Source organism: Etheostoma spectabile, chromosome 17 (assembly GCF_008692095.1).
Source record: "Etheostoma spectabile isolate EspeVRDwgs_2016 chromosome 17, UIUC_Espe_1.0, whole genome shotgun sequence".
Classification (NCBI taxonomy): Eukaryota; Metazoa; Chordata; class Actinopteri; order Perciformes; family Percidae; genus Etheostoma; species Etheostoma spectabile.
This window is the reverse complement of record NC_045749.1, coordinates 16,117,574-16,130,943: the sequence shown is the minus strand read 5'-3', so window position 1 is coordinate 16,130,943 and position 13,370 is coordinate 16,117,574. Positions and strand designations below refer to the sequence as shown.

Sequence of the window (13,370 nt, the reverse complement as noted above, 5' to 3'; positions counted from 1 at the left end):
AGACCCTGCAAGAATGGTTAGTTGGGCTGAACATACAATGATAGGTGGTGCTCAACCTTATCTAAAGGATGTTTACATCAGGGACTGTAAATGACAGGCTAAGTGAATCATCAAAGATCCCAAACACTCAGGTAAGAGCCTTTTCTTCATGATTAGGTCAAGAAGAAAGTACCGGATACACCAGGCCAGCACTGAGAGGTTATGGAAGAGCTTCTAATCTCAGGCCCAATAATTCTAAATGAGGTCACTGCCTAGGACTACCCCTCCCACTCCATGTTTATGTGACAAATAAATTGATTAAAATTTTGTTGATTGATATCAGCCTGTTTCAGATTAAAACATTGTACTGATGTTTCTGATATATACTGTATTGATGTTATTTTGTTAATCAAGTAACATGGAAAGATCTGATCAGATCAAATCAAAGGATTCAGTCAGCCCTAATAAATAGGTCCAATATTACCCAAGTAACCACATTTATAAAAAATAAATTAAAAAACCTAACTCACAGTTTTTGCAGCTTCCAGCTCCAGCTGTATCTCTTTAACCTTGTTTTCAGCTTCAGTCCTCAGAGCGGTCTTCTGTAACTCTACATCCTCCAGAGCCAGAGAGGACTGCTGTTCCCGCTCCTTGCCTAACTGGGCAAACTCCTCTTTGCATTGCTCCTAAATACACAAGCATGTCACATCAAAATTTAAAAGCAATTGTTTTTCTTCAGATTTACTTTGATTATTTTGTGAAATTAAACAAATAAAAACAGCTGGCACATACCACAGCTTTGTTGATTCTGACACTTAACTCTTCTTCTTTAGCAGCCAAAGCTTCACTATGGAATTTTTCCATTTTGGCCACCGTTTCATCAGATGACTTCTAATAATAATAATAATAATAATAATAATAACTACAATGTATTTAGTGTTTTTTCTGTGTTCTCATAGACACTTTAAAACATAACATGTATGGTAAATTTGAAATAAATGAACACATGGACTAATAATGTACTTGTCAAATATAGAACAAATGCATGAATACAGAGCAGCTGTCATTTCCTGACCTTCATGATGGTGACAACCTCCTGTTTGACTCGTGTGAGTTCCTGCTGCAGAGTCTTCCTCTCTTCCTCACTGGCCCTTTCAACCTCTTTCACCTGCTCCTCCAGCTGAACCTGCAGCTGTTTCCGGGCCTCTTCCGCCCTCTGAGCAGCACCCAGCGCTCGTTCAAGTTCTTCAAATGCTTTGAGAGAAAAAACAGCAGCAACAAACACATTATTTACATATCCAGAAAAAGACATTTATATGTACACTTACAGAAGTGGATTCCACTCACCTGTTTTCTCAGCCTTTTCTTTCTGTTCCTGTAATTCTTCTTTCTGGGCAGTAGCCTGCTGGAGTCTGGAGCGTAGCTGTGCAACCTCCTCTTCTTTCATTTCCAGTGTCTCGTGCATCTGGCGCTTTGTCTCAGCAATGACCATTCCCTGAAAGCCAGCAACCCATAAAGCAAACATTTCAACTTTCGAACTGTAAGTGTCTGAGCAAATGAATTGAAATGTAATTGATGAGTGCTATCTCTGTATTTCACACCCTAACTCAAGCTCAAGTGTGCATAATTGTTTTTGACTTTAAGTGCTTTCAGCATTCCTCCCACAGATCTTATGAGCTGCTATCCATCCTGCTGAGCTGGGGTCAAAGTTTAAGAGAAACAATATGGGACTTCAAGGTGTCGTACTTCTTTCCTCCATGGCAGAGTAAAAAAACATGTAATGTCTGAATCTGCAGCACGGTCAATCAAGATGTGACTAAAGTCGCAAAAACTCCTCACTCACCTTGTCCTGCTCCAGCTGTTCAATGAGGTTCTTGGCATCACGCAGTTGAGTGATCAACTTAGTCTTTTCTGTAGTGTGCAGTTCCTATAAACATAAAACAGTTGACAAAATTACAAATGTTTTTTTGTACTTGTATCCTGAATGTGCTTTGGTCAGATAACTTCAAAATGTTTTCTGCACCACCCAGGAAGCCTCACCCACAAGCCAAATAACCATAGAGTGTACACAAGCCCAGCTAAACCAACAAGTCAACCCAAATTACAGCCCACTTTAGCAGCGGTGGCATATAGTAGCTGTGTCTCTGTGGCACTGCTGTGGTTAAAAAACAGAATATGCTGGGCTGTGTTTATCTGTATCTATTGGAGCCACAAGGCATAAGTGTCTACACAGGCTTTGATTTAACAATATCTTAATGTTCAAAAATTCAAATAACTAATTTAAAAAATTTGTTTTCCTGTAAATATACATAGAAAAAAAAAACAATACAGCATGCAATACTATGTCAACCAGACTGTAATTAATAAATGTATAAATCCCTGAGCCTAAGGTCTCGGAACGTAGACAGATGGTCTGTTTTATGGGATATTTGTCTGAGGCAGGGGATGAGCACAGCTCAGCAGTTCCAGGATTCCTTCATGCTGCTTAAGAGGGCTAAATGCCTGTTAACCTCCGCTTTTCCTGACACAAGAAGGGCCCTATTCCCAAACAGACTGCAGGTTCAACACAATAACTATGGTTAAAAATAGCAAGTCAATCAACATACAGATGAGCTGTCTATTATCACGGTGTCTTTGTAAGACGCTGCAAAACATCAGAGCTGCTGCAGACAAGCTGAACAAGCCGATCATACCACAGAAGCAAAATGTTTGGAAATGAATGGAAACAACGGTTCAGTCATGTCATGGTGACATGACATGAACCCTGGTCCTGGAGCTTTGCCAGGGAATTTGGATGTTCTGACACTGAGAACCACAGCGGTCCACTGTGTCACTGAGATAATTGAGTTGCATTATCAGTGGACCGTAAAGACTCTGGCAGACATTGTGCAGCATCTCAACCCAGCCTCATTTTAATCAAACTTCTTCATGTTTACAACTTACTACCCCATCAATTTCTCGTGAGTGGCTGTTAAAGAAAATTGCTTTGAAATATTCAGTTACTTTCTTCCTTTGAAAATAGCTTATTAACAAGGTATAACCAAACAATATCTAAAATGTATAGATGAATTGGACTGAAATTATATAAGTATGTATGGTATATATAAGTATGACTATGGTCATCACTCCAGTATCACATTACACATGTGAAACAAAGGTTAGCCACCTTAGTCTTCTCCAGCTCTTGCAGTCTCTCCTGCAGCTGCTCCTGCAGAGTTTCATTCTCACTGCCGAGCTGGGCGCTGCGCTCCTTGTGTGTTCGCATCACTTCTTTGCACTTCTGCAGCAGGTTTTCCTGCCTCTTCACTCTCTTCTGCAGAGCCTCCATAAGTTTGGTTGGATCACTGTTGCCCTCTCCTGCCCCAAAAGTAAAATGCACTGGTTATAAAAATAATGTTGCACACCAATAGAAATGATTGTCATACAAGTCTCATACACAGCAACTTAATGTTTGGCTGTTGCTCCTAACCAAAATAGAAATATAGATGAATGTGCTTACCCTCAGTGACTTCAGGCTCTGCTCCTTGCTCCGCCAAAGAGCTTTGTGTGGAAGAGGTAGAGTCTGAATCTGCATCTTCAGATTGAGGGATGTCCCCCTCAGGTGGCACAGCACCGGCAGAGACCCCCTTGGCTCGTTTCTTCAACAGAGCAACCTGTTAGAAAAAGCAAATACCAGTTGGTAAAATTAACCTGACTACTTGGGTTAAATACCAAAATCTGGCATTATTCCATGGATGTTTGTTTGTATACTTTTTGTATTCATAGTTTTTTGGGGTTTTTTTGTACCGTTTTGCAAAATATTGCAAGAGCAGGAAGAACTCAGACCCAAATTTTAAGGTTTGAGTTCAAATATCCTCAAACAAATCTAATCTGATTAAAAGCTTTAGTGCGTCATTTTTTGAAATTAATGAATGTCCATTACATTCAAGCCAGTATATAGTGCGACAGAAACTAAACACTATAGCGGTAATGTAAAATGTTGCCAGTTAGGAGTGGGAATCACCAGAGGCCTCACGATACGATATCATCATAATGTTTATGTCACGATACAATATAGTTGCAATTTTAAATATATTGCAATATTCCGCAATTTATTGCATTTTTATTATTTTATTATTTATTCCCAATTTCAAATGATGTCCCCAAAAAGAAACTTTGTCAACATCTGTTTAATTTAAAAGGTTACATTTCTCTGTTTGTTTATATCAGTTTAATCTTATTGCGGCAAAATGGGATTGTCAAGCAGACAAAATGACGAACACCTACACTACCGTTCAAAAGTTTGGGGTCACAATGAAATGTCGTTATTTTTGAAGGAAAAGCACTGTACTTTTCAATGAAGATAACTTTAAACTAGTCTTAACTTGAAGAAACACTCTATACATTGCTAATGTGGTAAATGACTATTCTAGCTGCAAATTCTGGTTTTTGGTGCAATATCTACATAGGTGTATAGAGGCCCATTTCCAGCAACTATCACTCCAGTGTTCTAATGGTACAATGTTTTGCTCATTGGCTCAGAAGGCTAATTGATGATTAGAAAACCCTTGTGCAATCATGTTCACACATCTGAAAACAGTTTAAGTCGTTACAGAAGCTACAAAACTGACCGTCCTTTGAGCAGATTGAGTTTCTGGAGCATCACATTTGTGGGGTCAATTAAACGCTCAAAATGGTCAGAAAAAGAGAACATTCATCTGAAACTCAACAGTCTATTCTTGTCCTTAGAAATGAAGGCTATTCCATGCGAGACATTGCTAAGAAATTGAAGATTTCCTACAACGGTGTGTACTACTCCCTTCAGAGGACAGCACAAACAGGCTCTAACCAGAGTAAAAAGAATGGAGGCCGCGTTGCACAACTGAGCAAGAAGATAAGTACATTAGAGTCTCTAGTTTGAGAAACAGACGCCTCACAGGTCCCCAACTGGCATCTTCATTAAATAGTACCCGCAAACAACACAGTGTCAACATCTACAGTGAAGAGGCGGCTGCGGATTCTGGGCTTCAGGGCAGAGTGGCAAAGAAAAAGCCATATCTGAGACTGGCCAATAAAGAAAAAGATTAAGATGGGCAAAGAACACAGACATTGGACAGAGGAAGACTGGAAAAAGTGTTGTGGACGGATGAATCCAAGTTTGAGGTGTTTGGATCACAAGAAGAACGTTTTTGAGACGCAGAACAAATGAAAAGATGCTGGAAGAAGCTGACGCCATCTGTTAAGCATGGTGGAGGTAATATGATGGTCTGGGGTTGCTTTGGTGCTGGTAAGGTGGAGATTGTTACAGGGTAAAAGGGATTCGAATAAGGAAGGCTATCACTCCATTTTGCAACGCCATGGCATACCGGTGAACACACTGATGGAGCCAATTTCATCCTACAACAGGACAATGACCCTAAACACACCTCCAAATTGTGCAAAACTATTTAGAGCAGAAGCAGGCAGCTGGTATTCTATCGTAATGGATGGGCCAGCGCAGTCACCAGATCTGAACCCCATTGAGCTGTTGTGGGAGCAGCTTGACCGTATGGTATGCAAGAAGTGCCCATCCAACCAATCCACTTGTGGAGCTGCTTCTGGAAGCGCGGGGTGCAATTTCTCCAGATTACCTCAACAAATTAACAGCTAGAATGCCAAAGGTCTGCAATGCGTAATTGCTGCAAATGGAGGATTCTTTGACAAAAGCAAAGTGATGTAAAAAAATCTTATTTCAAATACAAATCATTATTTCTAACCTTGTCAATGTTGACTCTATTTTCTATTCATTTCACAACGTATGGTGGTGAATAAGTGTGACTTTTCAGAAACACAAAATTGTTTGGGTGACCCCAAACTTTTGAACGGTAGTGTATATAATAATAATAATAATAATAGATCAATACTTGGCTTCTTTATATCGATACAGTTTTGCCACAGAAAATATTGCAATACGATGCTGTATCGATTTTTTCCCCCCACCCTTATCATTAGTTGATCCTGCAGTAAAATTAGCATTTGAAATTCCTTCAGAGCAATGAACTTCTTTAGTTTGTCCCTCTTTGTTGAACGGCCATGTTTCTTGAAAGTACTGTATATGTGCACGTAACAATATGTTGTTCCAGTGGCAATCAATGTGTAATTTTGTTAATTCAATGTTAAAGTCTGAATAGTTTTGTGTTTAGTGTTTGTTTGTTTTTCTAAGTCAAATAAAAAAAAAAAGTATTGTGTAGGTAAAGACTAAATGTCAACTTTGATTCATACTTTGCCGTCTTGTATGCCTGAAATCCTGAAAGCTGTTGACTTTGCCCCACAGAAACCATATCCATGCCACTATCTATGAACCAACACTTACCTGTGTTTGGAGTACAGTGATCATCTGGTCTTTCTCTTCTAGCGCTGCGTCAAACTCGTCTTGTAGGTGTTTCTTGGCCTGCTGGTCCATTTGAAGCTCCTAGAGATCATTTATTATGTTTACTTAGATATAAAAATGTAATGAAAAAGGAAGACATCTACTGAATGAGAGGAACAACAACATTCATAACTTATAGCCATACCTCCCGTAGCTCCCCTATCCTGCGGAGAGATTTATCTTGACACTGGCTGAGGATGACCTGAGGGGAAGGAGAACATACACTGACATCTGATCAGTTCAGGATGCTACATATTTTCTGATGAGAAACTCTCATCAGAAAAACATATCAAAACTAAAACATTATCACACATGGTAGTTACAAGAAATTACCTGTGTTTTTTCTTTCTCTCGTTGCACTGTTCGGTACGCAGTAACCAGCTGTATGATTTAGAAGTGGAGGTTAGTAAAAGGCAAAAAAGAACGACGAAATCATGAGTAAGGATGCATCAAGATAACAATAGTTACACATTTATGGCAGGTTGACAACTTAACATTTGAATCTTCTAGGAGCCGTTCCCTGTGTGACTCTCACCTCGGAGTACTTCCCTCTGTAATTCCCCAGGCTCCTCTCCACTCTAAGCAGTCGGTGCAACAACTGCTCTTTGGAAAGGGACTCTGCACTTCCTGGTGGCTCCTCAGCTTCACTCTCAATATCTGACGGGGGATCATATGTGGGGGCACCCAGGGACTCATTTTCTCCCAAAGGTGTCAGGGAGTCACGTGATGAGCTTCGGACCAAGTTTTCTTTAGAGGGAGAGCGGAACAGGCTTTCTGCCCGACTGGCGCCACCACGAATCAACGACTCCATGGAGGGAACTCTTAACTGCAGTTTCTGGGCTAATGACGGTGTTTCCTCTCTCTGTTGGGAGGATCAAGAAAATGTATAAAAAGCTAATTTTAAAGCAAGAATGAGCAACAGCGTTATAACATTAACAAAGACCAGAGTGGAGGTAGCATAAGATTGGGTAATAAACATACATGAGGAGAAGCACTTCCATCTCCATTGATGCTACCTCTGGGAGATCTTGCTGGCCCTTTAGAGGTGCTCTGCATATAAAAAGAGAGAAAGTGAGAAAAAGTGTGCCAGTGGTCTTGTCCTGGGCCAGTTAGTCATCCATACCCAGCGTTGCACTCCCTGATTACTCTGGAGGGAGCAATATTAGTATTGCTGGGAGCAATGCAGGGGCAATGGGTACCCTCATGCAACTTGGAAAAAACAGAGGGGTTAAATACATAAAAGAAGGCATCTCTACTGTACATTAAACAAAAAGGGTTAAAACTAGACTACAGAACAGCCATGAGGTCAGAACAAACAGAGGACAGTTAAAAGTCAAGGAGAGCTGGTTTTTGAATTAAAAGATGCACGGCAGTGCCGTTTGCAGATGTATTACAAGAGCACGAGACAGACACACTTGAAGTAAGTGAACATTTAGCAGCTTAGTTGGTTTAGTTGACTTGTCAGAAGCAGGACCAGAGTAAGCAGATCTTCTCCTCCCTTGTCCAGCTCCAAGCTACTGTACTGCTTCCTCTGAATTATTGTGAAAAAACATTCAAGATATCTGTCCTGTTTCTTGTGGAAAAGTTCTTAATGAGACGGTAGTCATTTTCAGGATCTGTTTTAGCATACTATGTAGCAATGGTCATTGTAGTTGTTTTTAGTTTATGGGGGATGGTGGGGTTTAAAACCAAATGATTAAATGTATTTTTTTTATTCTACTGCGTATAGAGGCAGTTGTTTGCTTCATTGAGTGTGTGTCGACAAAATGAATATGAAGGAAGCAATTTTTTTTGTTTTACTGTAAGTGATACTATCAAGAAGGGTAAACTTTGATAAAGTCAGTTTATTCACTCTTTATTTAACTCTTGATTTAAACAAGCCACTACTTGGTTGCTTACTTAATTCTGACCAGTTTATGTAAATAAACATGAATAAAAGAGCCTGTTTAAAAATTCTATATAGCATACAATACTTCCTGACTTCTTTAACTACTTCGCCATGTGTGTCAACCCATGCAGATGCTCGTCACCTAACAAGACGTGAATGCCTCTATTGTGTTTCAGTACTGCACGTCCCAACACTCCACTTCCCAATTCTCGCAGACAACAAATGGTTGACTAAACTCCACGTGGTGCTGAATCCAAAATCCTGTCACTCACAATAGTAATTACAACAACTACTACCTTGATGAAGTACCAGCACAAACGTAATTCCAAGAGACAGAAATATTTTTTGAATATAGCTCTTGTCAAATGACAAGCTGACAAAAACAAGTTTGTACCTCCAAAATAAAATGTAAAAAAAAAAACTAAATGAATGAGTGAATGAGATGGGAGTGAGTTTGATGGGATTAATGTAACTGGATTGAACAATTAACATTACAATAACATTTGAATAAGATGTCGATGGAAAGTGACAAAGACATTGTGATGGACATAAGATATTTCTGGTTGATCACAAGAGATGATAATGTTGTTATCTGTAGCTGCTACACATTCAAATACTCAAGACTGTAATTCTATTAAAGTACAACAGTGGTTGTTTCAACAGAGGAAAAACTGTAATTTCCAATTCCATTATATTTAGCCAAGTGTAAGAGAGTTACAAGGCATAGAGTTCAAGACCCAAACATTAATTTACCCACTAATTGGTGTTAGTCAACACTGACAAGGTTGTTACCACTGACCCCAATAAATATTGTACTTTTTACAATTACCGTCCAATGCTAATATCCAATGCTCATGTAACAGGACAATTATAATAACAGTACTAAATATAAATGGCTAGGGTAAACAACCTCAATCAGCATTTGAAATTAGTTTTAAAATAGATATTACATTACAGGAAATAACCAGCCAAAACTACCTTTACACAGAGTGGTTATAATAAACTTTATTTCAGACCCAGGGGGATCCATATCAAGTTAATAGTAGTCAAAACACAAATATTGATTTACATCAAACAAACACTTCACGTTGCATTTAAATAGACATACACAATGATCTTACTGTATGCATTTAAAATCTGTTGTTGATGAATCGTTTCAATTGCCGTTTTTTCCTCTAGTCTTCTTACTGCCTCCACTCATAAAGACACAACATCTAGTTTTTGAGCTCCACAAGCCGCACATCTACAAAAGGTGCTGTGTTTGTTTATTTTGAAAAGTTACAAGCAATTTAACATTTTAAGCCTGTCCGTAGCCTGTAAAATAAAAAAGGCAACTCTCCAAACAAAAACAGACTTGTGGGGAGAAGGGACAAAGGCCATCAGGCAACATAACAGGGTGTTGAGGGTCTATACGGCAAGCAACTAAGGATACCTAAAGACAAGGGGGCAATATTCAATTCTCTAACAGATTATAAAAACTGAAAGGTAGGGCAGTAAACCAACATACAGGAGAAAGCATACAAGCTTCTATCCCACAACTACCATTAGATGCAGGGTTAACCTAGATATGAGATGCCTTCTTGTTGCTAAATCCAAAAGAAACAGGAGACAGAGAGCAGGGAACAAGCTGTCCCTACTTGGGCCACAGTCCTCTACCGATTCCCCGAAGGCACGGAAGGGAGGAAGGAACAGGGCAAGAGGAGGAGGAGAATAAAGATGAGGAAGAGACAGGAAGTGAGGACAAACTCACCACACTGGCTACCTGGGCCGTTTTGGGTTGTTTTGAATGGTCCAGAGCAAAGATAGTATACTCAGAGAGAAAAGCGGGCTCGGCTATCATCCCAGCCAGCACCTGACCCCGTCAGTGCAGTAACGGGACGAAAGGTGGGGAAAGGAGAGGAACACAGAGAGCAATGAGAAAAACAACACCATGAGTGTGAAATAGCGCTGAAGGGAGTGTCTAACCAGACTGTCCAGACAAGGCTGGCCGTGAGAGACTCAGATGGATGAGCAAGAGTAGAAAGAGAGAGAGAGAGAGGGGGTGAGAGACTACAAAGCATAGGAAGAAAAATATGAAAAGCGGGAAAGTGAAACACTTCAACATTTATGTTATGAAAAACAGTTTGGCATCTCTGCAAGGAGCCCTAATTTATGAAGTTGTTAAGAAAAAGGCTCAATCTGCCTCCAATAATTAATTAAATACTTTCAGAGATGTCAAAGTGTTAGGTGTGTGGTGAAAAAAAGATGCTGCGATGATAAGAAGCTTCTGAGTTGAGAGCACATGGGCCGATGTTACAATAACACATCGGTGCCGAAGGAAAAAGGAGAGTATAGAAACCTGAGCAAAAGGGGCACTGTCACTATTCCAGTTCGAAGTCTGCAGTGTTGAAATGTAGAAAACTTGTCATTTTATGATCTAAAGACCAAGATGCCAAAACTGTAAACATCCATGTCTTAGCTTTAAAATACACATATTAACCAGTTGCATTGTCAATCTCATTTCAAGTCGTGTCGGTATCTCATTACCAAGAAAACATTGAGAGAAAGAAAGAGAAATTATTCATTATTCATTAATTATTCATGCTGAAATATGGTCTGCTCTCCACCATTACAATGCTCTTACCATTGTCGCTAAATGAGAGTCTCTTTGGAGCTATTGTATGATATTTAATTTATGTTACAAAATGTTTGAATAAAATACCACTTATAATAATATTATAGTACTATAACAATTGGCCAAGTGCTCTTAAAAATGAACATCAAAATTCCCTGGAGGAAATTAAGGAAAAGTGAGTAGGGAATAAGTGCAGGGAATAATATGCATCTTTTATCAAATTAAGAAATTATGATCAGCCTGGGACAGAGAGTTGATATTATTTCTTTTGAGATTACATGATGAGTAGTGAAAACTAATAGCCTTTACTCCTTGAACTCAAAGCACTACTTGGTCACTGATTTGCTTTCACTTGGCACAGCAATCAAAAAGGGACTGGGTTGTTATTAAGGGAGCGTTAAGCATAACAAAACAGAACATGCCTGACAGAAACATTACTCTGTATTGAAATATTAGAATATATAATGGGGAGGGAACAAGACATTTCTACCGGCTGCAGTTTGAGCTCAAAGATATTAAACGCATATTTATCAAAGGCTGACCCCAAGCTCACCTCTCTGTCGCTTGGAGAGGGCGAGCCATCATGATGAAATGGGGGGGTTTGACTGCTGCGCCGGTCTCCACTGCCCATCTGTTAAAATAAATAAAACAGTATGAATTTGTATCAAAAACACAGCATCCCAGTCCCTTATATTACACAATAATAACTATGCTCTTCTTTTCTTATTCTGATAAGGTTTTGAGAAAGCAAGTCTTTTGGTTACCTGACACACAATACTTTGATGAATCTACTGCTATTTACCAAATCTTACTTTTATTGTCATTAGTATACCACACTGTTTGTTAATCTTCAGCTTCACCTTTGAACCCAATCAACTTTCGGGTTTTCAGCAATAAATGTTAAATGGTGTTTTTGAAGTCTGCTCCCCACAAGGGCCAAGTTGCATTAAGAGAAACAAAAACCATAATAAAAAGTAGAGAAAAAGCTGCCATGCACTGCAATACAATGGGGGTTTGGCAAACAACATCAAATATGTTGGTTTTGGGCTCTGAAGAGACCCAATAATCTTTGTTCCAAATACAGGAGAATAGTTAAAAGATGAAGTTAATTTATGCAAAACACTGACAAGCTGCAATGGCAAATAAGGACAGGTTGAACCTGACCAACAGGGTTTCGATCAACCCATGCAGCATACTGCAAATAACTGTTCAACCCCTGATGAAGCAGCTTTGTAGCAGTGTGGCTAATGCTTATTTACTGTAACTTCCACGTTGAATTCTTGTTTCTCTAACGTTGGCAGGCGTTTGCCACTGGCAGGATTAGCATGTGTCAAATTAAAGCTGCCAGCTGCCAGCCATTTGCAGCCCATGCAAGCAACATAAAACAGACACGCCCATACTGTCTCAGTGTCTATTATAGGATTCATGGCTAATGTTTTGGCTACAACGAAGTTCGTAGTTGGCCGACTGTTGTCTTTTTTCTACCTGGAACTATGGGACATACCAGTTCAGGTTTTCTTGAACGCATCTTACTAGCAGTAGCTCATGAGAGCTAAGTTAACTGACTTAGCATGGTGCTAACGTTTAGAGGAGAGCAAGGGCCAACTGTATACAACTAAACAAAAGTTACACTATATTAAGTTATGTCAATGAAATAACACTAAACAGTCAATTTTGAAGCATGAAGCATAACCTCTGCGAAACCACAGCTGTCTTCCTTAGCTGGCACCTCAGCAATGTAAACAGATATTAGCTTAGCTAGCTAGCTAGCCGTTAGTTAGCTTCTAGCAATATAACCAACCTGGGCCTGCTGTGGTGACTGCGCATTCCTCTGCGGGGACTGTTCTTCGTTTATCCGCTGCTTAAGTTTTTTAAACATCTTGTCACGCCGATGTGGCTAACAGCTGACGAGCAGATGACTACTATCCGGCGGAGATTTATTTTGCTTCGGTTTAGGTTGACATCAAGACTAGACTTCCTCGTAGCTATGCTTCTGGTAGCCAGCAGGTGACCGAGCAATTTGCGCATGTGCGGCCAACGTGGAGGAAAACTTCAGACGTCAGAGGGCCAGTCCGAGCAAAATTAGCTACAGCGCCACCTTTGGAGAATGAAGTCACGTCTGTTTCCAGGTAGTGCTGACAACATAACAGGATCTACTGGTATTATTACTATAGTTCAATGTCCAGCAGCCCATTGGTATGTCCGGCATCCCATTGGTCGTTTGGAGTTGCACTTTACTTACAGAATGCAAAGCAACTCATGCCTTGATAATCTGGTCATTGACATGGGGAAACCATATGATAAAAGTTGACTTTACTGGTCACAGGAACATTAGAATAAAGCTATGCTTTTGGTAGCCTACTCTCTATTAGAGGGAGCTACACATGTATCACATGTGTGCCTGAAATGCAGAGTTTCCATGCAGTGACCAGAGAAAGATCCTGTTTAGATCGTGTATCCTGCTAAACCGAATTTGGTGAAACTTAAGACATGTGTTTATT

General features: G+C 39.8%; 1 protein-coding gene across 5 annotated transcripts in view; it reads right to left on the bottom strand.

Annotated features, from left to right (window-relative positions):
- golga4 (golgin A4) overlaps positions 1-12,912 on the bottom strand; it is a 37,738-nt gene extending 24,826 nt beyond the window's left edge. For 4 of the 5 annotated variants that reach the window (XR_004336033.1, XM_032542173.1, XM_032542175.1 and 1 more), the window contains exons 1-15: positions 12,671-12,912; positions 11,423-11,500; positions 10,006-10,107; positions 7,349-7,417; positions 6,903-7,229; positions 6,701-6,748; positions 6,513-6,569; positions 6,311-6,409; positions 3,479-3,632; positions 3,146-3,336; positions 1,823-1,906; positions 1,327-1,474; positions 1,055-1,233; positions 772-870; positions 510-665 (exon numbers count right to left, since the gene is read on the bottom strand). Coding sequence is in view for 4 of the 5 variants with exons in the window: in XM_032542173.1 (XP_032398064.1) it covers positions 510-665; positions 772-870; positions 1,055-1,233; positions 1,327-1,474; positions 1,823-1,906; positions 3,146-3,336; positions 3,479-3,632; positions 6,311-6,409; positions 6,513-6,569; positions 6,701-6,748; positions 6,903-7,229; positions 7,349-7,417; positions 10,006-10,107; positions 11,423-11,500; positions 12,671-12,748 (1,869 nt within the window). In the remaining variant the exon portion in view is untranslated. The remainder of the gene's footprint in view (positions 1-509; positions 666-771; positions 871-1,054; positions 1,234-1,326; positions 1,475-1,822; positions 1,907-3,145; positions 3,337-3,478; positions 3,633-6,310; positions 6,410-6,512; positions 6,570-6,700; positions 6,749-6,902; positions 7,230-7,348; positions 7,418-10,005; positions 10,108-11,422; positions 11,501-12,670) is intronic. The other variant, XM_032542177.1, reaches the window with a different exon arrangement.
- Positions 12,913-13,370: the final 458 nt, after the last annotated feature.